An 8,943-nucleotide genomic window follows, 5' to 3' on the forward strand; every position below is an offset into this window, starting at 1 on the left:
GATGTAGAAGATGAGACAAAGATAAATCATGTCCAAACTTTTTACACCTTTAATGTGACCTATAATGTGACAGTTCAGGGGGAAAAATAAAAAACTTACCGTACCCTGGTTGCATAAGTGGCACACCCTTCAACTATACTTTGGTTGAAACATTTTGCTTATACAGCACCTCAGTCGTGTTGGGTTAGGAGCTTATTAGCATGGACATCTTGACTTGCCAATACCGTTGGCCACTCTTCTTGCAAAAGGTGCTCTAATCGCCAGATTGCGAGGGCCATCTCCTGCGACAGCCCTCTTCAGATCACTCCACGATGTTCACTGGATTCAGGTCTGGGCTTTGGCTGGGCATTCCACAAACGTTGAGCCTTCTTCTGTGAAGCCATGCTTTTGATTGATTTGGATGTAGCTTTGGCCTGTACTCCGCACATGTATGCGATGCTAAGAGGTCGAGAGCTTATGAGCTGCTTGCATGTGTTTTCATCCAAAAAGGCTGAACAATGTAACAATCACAAGCCGTAATCCACAGCTTCCAGCACACAGCTCAGCACACAACCTACATCCTAACCCCACAATTAATCAACAGTGAATCCGTGGAGATTTTGGAAGTCCATCATGATACCTCGTCATAACCCTGGATCAATAAACTGAACTTCGATCATCACACCAGTGACATCCACAAACGCTGCCAACAAGAACTCTCGTGCACTCCGCAAACTCAATGCACGTTTCTCTTGCCCCAACTTTTGTTACTTACTGTTATAAACATAGTCAACTGTCATCCCTACTGTTAATTGCTTCTACACATGTTAACCTGCCTCACATAGAATCACACACAGACGGTTCACAGCTGCTAGCCTGTTTTGGATGTTTCTCCTCAAAATAATGACTAAAGAAATTGCGCTTGATTAGATGAGATGAGGTTCCAGGTCTTTGTGCCTCAAATGTTTGTCTTGGTTTCTACACAACTTATAATGACACATTAGGTGTTTCTGCTGGAGTTAGTGGAATTAATGGATAACGTAGGTACCTTTTTTAATGGAGGCACAAGGCACCATGGATGCATTGGCAAAATGCATCAGTAATAGTGCATAGCAGAAAAAAACTTGTTTATATAAAACACCACTACAGTTTAAGAAAAAAAGGATAAGCTGGTCATATTCTAAAACACTGAGATAGATACGAGACATTTGTGGCAGTTTGAGAACATCAGCGTTGTGGCTCATTTATATGATGATGTCTCTACATTTCAGTTGCAGTCATGTAAATGGCACTATAGTAGACTGTCATAATCCACAGAGGAAGGGCCTCTCTTTCATTTCAGGTTTTATTGTGAGAAAGTTGAGGAGGCCCTTATATAGGGCATGTAGTGTGGTTCATCTTAATGCCTAGAGTTATTTTAATGTCATGTTTACGGTAAGGGGCTTCTCCAAGTCAACCTGATCAATTCATTTGGACATTTAGTCTGGTCTAATTTGACTGATTCACTGTGTCCACTCAGCTGTTAAAAACCAATATGTACAGCACATCCCTCCCTACCATACATACATACTACAGAGGTCATGCATGTATGCATAGGCTGCTGTACGCTTTTGCCAATGCCATCCGTGACCATGCATTGTATTGTGTATGTACAGAGCACGTGGGTTTTCGGACCCTGTGTGTGGGTGCATGTGTGTGGTCTTGAGGCTATGGAGAGCAGTAACGCAGAGTTGACAGGGGGCCGTAGAAATTTTTGCCAAGGAAGCCAAGTAAACACACACACACACACACACACACACCTCGTCTTCTGATCTCAGGGGGCATCTGCTCTGGTCCGGGTCACTGGCAGCGAACGCTCGGTTGGGCTCAAGAGTATCACCACGGCAACTGCATCGCATAATCCCATTCCATCTCATCCCATCCACCAACTGTGTGCGACGTGATTGGCCTGTTCCCCCTGGGGCGCTGAGGCGACGGCTCAGGCGCTGTCTGCTTACTCTCTGTGTCAGCTATGGCTCTGAGTCTGTGGGCGGGGAGCGAGTAGCACATTAAAGGAACGTTTGGTGCATTTTGGCAGGAGACGGTGTGAATTATGCAGACGCACCCCTACTGTGTGCACGCGCACGTCTGAGTGTGGGTGTGCAGTGATGCTAGTGTGAGTCCTTCATGAGGACCGGTGTGGGGAGAACAAGCTACTCCTAGCAGACAATATCCTTTTTTTTTGTCGTCAAACTTTGCCCAGTCTTGAAAGTTTGAGTATATCCACCTTTTATTACATAGTACTGCTCTGCCTCTGTCTGTTTTCAAGGTGTGTTTACAACAGAAAAGTGTCACAGTGACATGGTTTTTATTTGCTACCTTCTGTAACAAAGGTAAAAGTTCAGTGGATACAAAACTAGTGAATTTACATGCTCAATAAAAATGGTTAATTTCTAAGGATCAGTAGGAGCACAGTTTCTCTGAATGTGCTGTTAAAACAGTTTGGTCTGTGGTGAGGCATCATATCCAACAGGCTTTCTTTTTTTAATCTTTTTTGGCATCTTAAGTAATTTGTTGTTACCTGCTCAACACGAGTCACTAAAATAACCATGAAAAATACAAACAGCTCTGAATAGTAAAAATAATCATGAAACACTTTCATTTCTGCCTTCATCTCTCTTCCCTTCATTATTCTACTCATCTCTCACCAACTGTAGCTTTCATCTATCCCTCCCTTCCTCATTCATATGACAATTTAGGCTGGCTTTGAATTGAATTGAGCTGTCTACCTTCCCCGTTCTGTCTCTGTGCTCACTCACACACCCCCTCTACCTCCATCACTATCTCTCTTTGTTTTGCTGAAGAATACGAACATAGTCTGAATTATAACACAACTGACAGTTTGCATCCAGTTTCAGTGCTCCTCCTCTGTTCTCCTCCGACGCCCCCCCCCTCTCTTCCATCCATCCCTCCCTCCCTCTCTTGCTCCAGCTGTCAGAAGGCTTCATTATTAAAGATTCATGGCGGAGTCTGGGCAGCTCTTCCAAAAGCTTTTGTCAGACAGACCGAGTGTCTCAAATCTTATTGCCACTAACTGGAGGTGACATAAAAACTCACATAGATTCACAAGCACACACAGTACAAATACACACACTCTCCATGTGGCTTGCTACACTATTTAACTACCTGTCCAGTCCTTTTTAATTTAAATCATCTTGAAAATAATACCTTTCATTTCTAATAATAAGAAATTGTAAAATACCTTATCAGTGCTTACTCTCTTGCCAGTGACCTAAACTATTCATAAATATTGAATGAAAATGTTTGATACTCATCATGGTGTTGTTGGTGTGTAAATCCCCAGTTTTGGCTTGGTTATGTTACATGCCATGGTGAACTGTTTTGTCATAAAAAAACATGTGTTTCATGTTTTACTGATTCTTTAGTCAGACTAGGACTGCACTGTTTAACTGTCATACTTGTCACAGTAGTCTGTCTGCCACTTTTACTCTTGCACTGCCTCGCCTTTCCACGTGGTAGCCTTCCTATCTCCCACAACTTGTTAAAGATTATCTCCTACTTGATATACTATGCCCGTTCAAAAATCTATGTTGCCAATCATAGTTGTCCATATTTGCTTTCAGTCAGTCAAACAACCCAGCAAAACACAACAGAGAAGAATGTATGAAATCCCATAATAGTTTGAACTGATTGATTATGGCGTCTTCTGTCTCCTGCCATACCTTTCTTTTATGTATCTGACATGTGTAACAACCTGAATCTGGGAGTCACCTTGAGTACGGTTTTCTTAATTCTCTCATGGACATTTGAGGAGTATATGGCTTACATTTCACTGGGGAAAACATAAACAGTTCTCCTTGTATTTGGAAACTTTCACAGAAAGATAACATCATGTCCCTTTCTCACATGGACCATTTCTCAGATACTATAAGTATCTGTATGGCGCAGGATAAGAGACAAAATTAAGACTAATGATAAGGGGATAGAGGCTGTATCCTTCCCAGTGCTAACTACTGATCTAATAAGCAGCATTGTAACTGAGAGACCGGTGGTGGGAAATGAGAAGCCGACTATTCATTCGACCAAGGTGGTAATGGGCTGGTCATCCTCTGAAGCTAGAAACTAACAAACGTTGGCTAGCGATACACTGGATCAGCTACTGCCTTGGCTGGTCATTACCGGTAGTTTTAATTTTGTCCGTTGTCATATATTTGTACTTGATGTGCAGCCAACTGGCCCTTTGAGTTCTCTACACCTCAGAGAGTGACTCATTTCCTTTTAATTTAGATAGCAAATCCAGCCACCCTCTCCTTATTTATTATTCTTCTAAGGTATTTTTACCATTGATACAGGATGCAGACAGGCTCTATCATTACAGGCTATTTAATACGTGTATGTGTGCTTTCCTATTACAATAGAAGTTTGACCTAAAGTTGTGAGACAGCACTGCGCTGGTGTGGTAACAGCACGTTTACTATAATGTTTTTCACTTGGTTAAATTAAAACCTTTTGGCCAGAATTGTCGGTGGAAAAATAATTATTTTTTTTTATATATTTACTAATATTAGTCTCCTCTTCTATCTTTTTCTTTGCATTTGTTTGTACAGAAAAGCCCAGGATCAGCAGAAAAAGGTGGTAGTAGCAGGTTGTGTTCCTCAAGCCCAGCCGCGGATGGACTACCTCAAAGGACTCAGCATCATTGGGGTATGTGTGTGTGTGTGTGTGTCTGTGTGTTGTGTGCATGTTGTGTGCGTGTGCTGTTGACTTACTTACCCGCCTCGAACTTCTCAACTCATTATTCGTACTGCTGCCATCCCGACGCAGATACAGGACCGTGGCCTGTAAACGTGCTCGCTATGGCAGGAGTTTTGTACCTTCTGCCATAGCATCTCTAAACAAGGCATCCCGGTAACAGCCGTGAGTGAGTGCTACGCACAGGACAGGGAGGGGTAGATGTGCTAAATGTGCTGCATTAAGTGTTTATTCTTGTTGTTATGTCGTGGTGTCCATATGTTTTTCGTATCTATGTATCTATGTATGTATGTATGTATGTATGTATGTATGTCTGATAGGTATGTACAGACTGCGGTGACAAATTTCCTGTGAAGGACAATAAAGTATCTATCTATCTATCTAATCATACAATGCAGCAGGACAACCATTCCCTTATTGTACAGACAAGGCAACCATGGAGGTGACTGCTACTTTGATATTCTGATGTATGTAAACAACCTCATATCAAAGGTTAAACCTCACAGTTGTTGTTTTATCATATGTACTCCTACATTACATATACATATGGACTGCAGCAGGGCTTTGCATGTGTAACTGTTATGTCATTAATCAGACCAGCAACATGTCATCAAGCGCCAAGGCCGTGAACCCTTTTGGGGGAAAGAGTATCCGTTTCTCATCTTATTATTATACCGTATATTTAATTCATTTTAACTGTCATGGATTCACTTTTCAAGCCTGTTATTTGATAGTAGAAAAATCTGTTTTTGGCTGGACCTCAGAAAGTCTAATTTCTAATCACATTTAGAGCTGATCCTTATAATAACGTCATAAATTATGCATGTGTTCATGGATAACACATGATCTTAGACCTAGTCATATATTATTGTATTTTTACTGGTATGCTTTTATTTTTTTTTCTGACAGTTGCTGAACATGTCAGATGAGCGCATGGAGGATGGATTCACTTTGCCTCCAGAACCAGTGACCGAGGACGGTGATATGACCAGACTGGTGTTGCAACATTGTGTGATGCCTGCATACCAGTTCATCATCCAAGTAGCACCTGATCAGACTTCGGTAACTCCTTTTAACTTTTCTAATATTAATTATAATTTGAATTAATTCAAATGTTCTGCTTGGTGATTATCAGCTGCACTCCAGCTACATTTCTCATGCTGGTCAGGGAGCTGTTGTAGTGCAGCAGTTGTGAATATGAACTGTTGGTTAGAACCAATGTTATGCTAGTATATTCCAAGTCAGTCCATCAGTTCAAGGGAAAAGCTTCAGTCAAGACTCAGAAAGACAAAATTAATAGACGTGTATCATGGCTATACATTTACCACCCTAGTGTTTTTGCATTTGATTAGGTGGACATCACATTGGTTATACTACGATTATTACAGGCTTCTGTCATAAAGGGGGTGTGACACAGTGTTAAGAACTCAACATTTAATTGAAATACTAATGGACAGATTACAAACGAATAAATCGTGAATAACTCAGAAGAACAATTTTGCATAAATGAAAGTGCTCATATCACTGAGAATAATATTTTGATTACATTTTCAGCATCAAATGGCCTGCCGTTACAGAAATACTCATGGATCAGATACGTATTCCAGTCAGGGCTTTTTGGCGAAGGTTGGGATCAAACTGACAGATGGAATGCTCACAGGAGTAAAACACAATGACATCAACATTTGTACTCTAATATAGTCCAATTCAATAAATCATAATCTGAGCAATGCATAATACAAAAGGGTGGAAATAAATAAACACTGGCCAGTCATTTGGTGCAGTGGTCATATGCTTTGGTTCCACACCAATAATGTGTATTTTCACCACCATGAGTTATATGCAGCCCCTTCTTTTTTACAAATTCAGAAATCCTATAGAGGCATATGTATTTAGAAATTCATTCAATCCTTCATAAAACATCTACAGACAACATTTTGAAAGTTTGAGCATAACAAATTGGAGCTATTGGAGTATGTGTTGTGAAACTAATATTCTTTTATAGCCATTGCTTTTTCTTTTTTTGGTATGTTTCCTTTAAAGGTGAGGTACGCGATTCTGTAGAAATCCAATACCATGACAAGTACCATGATATAGTGCTAACAACGACACAGCACGTAATGTAACTAACGTTAACTATGTCGTGGATTAGCAAACTGTTGCTAAAGTTGCTGCTGTGTAGTTAACATGCAGAGAGGAGCCAGAGCCAGCACACCAGCTCCAGACAGCGGTACTCAAAACTATCCTGCTACGAGGGAGACCAGACCCACTTCATTTGGGACAGCACAGCATTTTTATCCCTTGTCCCATGTTGCACATACTGTATTGAGATGATGTCCCACATTTTGATTGGCTCTAGTTTCCAAAAGTCAAATCACTTCAGGGCAGACGCTTATCTAACATTTGTTTTTTATCCAATTGCTGTGAAGAAAACAGGAAAGGCTGTCATTTGGGGGCCATGTTTAATGTCAATCAAACTGCGCACACGTGGATCAAGTACAGGTTAAACCTGTCTCTGCCATGGCTATGCTGTGCCCAGCAGGGAAAACACAAAGTCACAACTATGCAGGTTTAGGCGGAATATTTTAGAAACTACAATAAAGAACAGGAAATGCAGCAACAACAAAGACTGGGAGTTGGAAAAGTTGCTTTCAGATAAGATATATTTAAGTCCTTCACATGCTAAAGGGACCTGCAACCTGCATAGTCTGCTGTGTGCTACTGAAGCAACCAGAGGGCAAAGCATTGGTAATGTGTCCCACACAAACATACTCCCTCATTTGGTTTGTTGGGATCTGGTCACACTACTCGCTGTTATGCTATATCTTAGCATACATTGGCCAACTAGAAGGTAAGCTGAATGTCCGTGGGCAAGTAATTTACTGTTACCTTCCCATTTACAGAGCCAGGGCTGTGTACGACCACACAGGGGATAAAGCTAGTGGACTGTGATTTGATGAATCACTGTATTTGAAAGAAAAGTGTATTGTATTGGAGTCGTGTTACTTAGAATCACCCCTACCTTTAAATGCTTTTCCCCCAGGCTTTTCTTGACAATTTGGTTTGTGAATGGAAATCATTGATTTTTTCATTGATTTTTCTTTTGTTCATTTAGTGATCACTTACTTTTATAATTCAGTTGATGGGCTAAATGAATACAAAATCAGCTGTAGTCACATGGTGTAACCTTTCAATCACAAGACAGGCGGCCTTCATACAGTATACAAGTCCAAAGATAGAGCCTTCAAACAATAGGCAATCAGATGCATGTTTACTTCCTGAAATGATCTGGCAGGAATACTATACAATTACAACTTGCAATCAACACAATTTTTTCTTCAGTGTAACCCTAACACCTGAGACATTCAAACCGTCCTCACAAGTACCTCCTTATCTGATTGGATAATTCAAGGTGAAGAGGTTTAGATCAAGACAAGACTTGTATTTTTCATAGTTCCCACACTTTTTTTTTAACCTTACTGCGGCTGTTACCAAAGCTGTTGGTTGAAGTAAACAAGCCTCAGATGAGGAAATATGTCTGACGTGAAAAGCAGAAGCTTTAGTACAACAGATTTTTTTTTATTTTTTATAATTCTATAATTATAGTGCTCCTTTTATAATTGTTTATTCCTTAAAGTTCCTTAAAAAACTGTATAAAACTGTGCAAACTCAGACATGATCAGCTTCTTCTTTATTCCGCAGATGTCTCATCCCTTTTGAGTGGTGTTCAGAGCGGATGGCTTGGACCAGTATTGGAAACCTGCCAGGTTGTTTTATTTTGAATACATACATATCAAATCAGTTATCTGAAATACAGGGCAAATCTAGATTACTAAAAGTTGAAACTTTTTTAAAAGTTTAACACTTCAGGGTTTAAATGATTGTCAAAAACAAATACAGTATCAGGAAGGCTATAATAATGTGATTTTTATTTATTTATTTATTTATTTATTAATTGTAGTAGTAATGGTACCAGATCAAAATATGAACATTGATCCAAAAGTATACAAATGTTGCCCCCATGTGGTCTGAAAGATGATTTCATTTTGATGGTGAAATTGACAATCAGTACAAATGATACAATAGTCACAGGCCTTCCTCACAGAAGACATGAGACAGCAGGAAAAGCACACATGTAAATGATAAAATTAATTGTAATTGTGTACATAAATCTCAGGATAGAAAGTTCTTCTTTGGGGGGGGGGGGCTTTT

The 8,943-nt window shown here is 40.1% G+C and overlaps 1 protein-coding gene across 1 annotated transcript in view; it reads left to right on the top strand.

Annotated features, from left to right (window-relative positions):
* Positions 1–8,943, top strand: part of figla (folliculogenesis specific bHLH transcription factor) — a 14,942-nt gene that overhangs the window by 1,504 nt on the left and 4,495 nt on the right. Inside the window, exons 4-5 of the mRNA XM_035658745.1 lie at positions 5,641–5,793; positions 8,434–8,498. Of these exons, the coding sequence (XP_035514638.1) occupies positions 5,641–5,793; positions 8,434–8,451 (171 nt within the window). The 3' untranslated portion in view covers positions 8,452–8,498. The remainder of the gene's footprint in view (positions 1–5,640; positions 5,794–8,433; positions 8,499–8,943) is intronic.

Source organism: Morone saxatilis, unplaced genomic scaffold (genome assembly GCF_004916995.1).
Source record: "Morone saxatilis isolate NCDOM2014 unplaced genomic scaffold, NCSU_SB_2.0 Contig16, whole genome shotgun sequence".
NCBI classification, from domain to species: Eukaryota; Metazoa; Chordata; class Actinopteri; family Moronidae; genus Morone; species Morone saxatilis.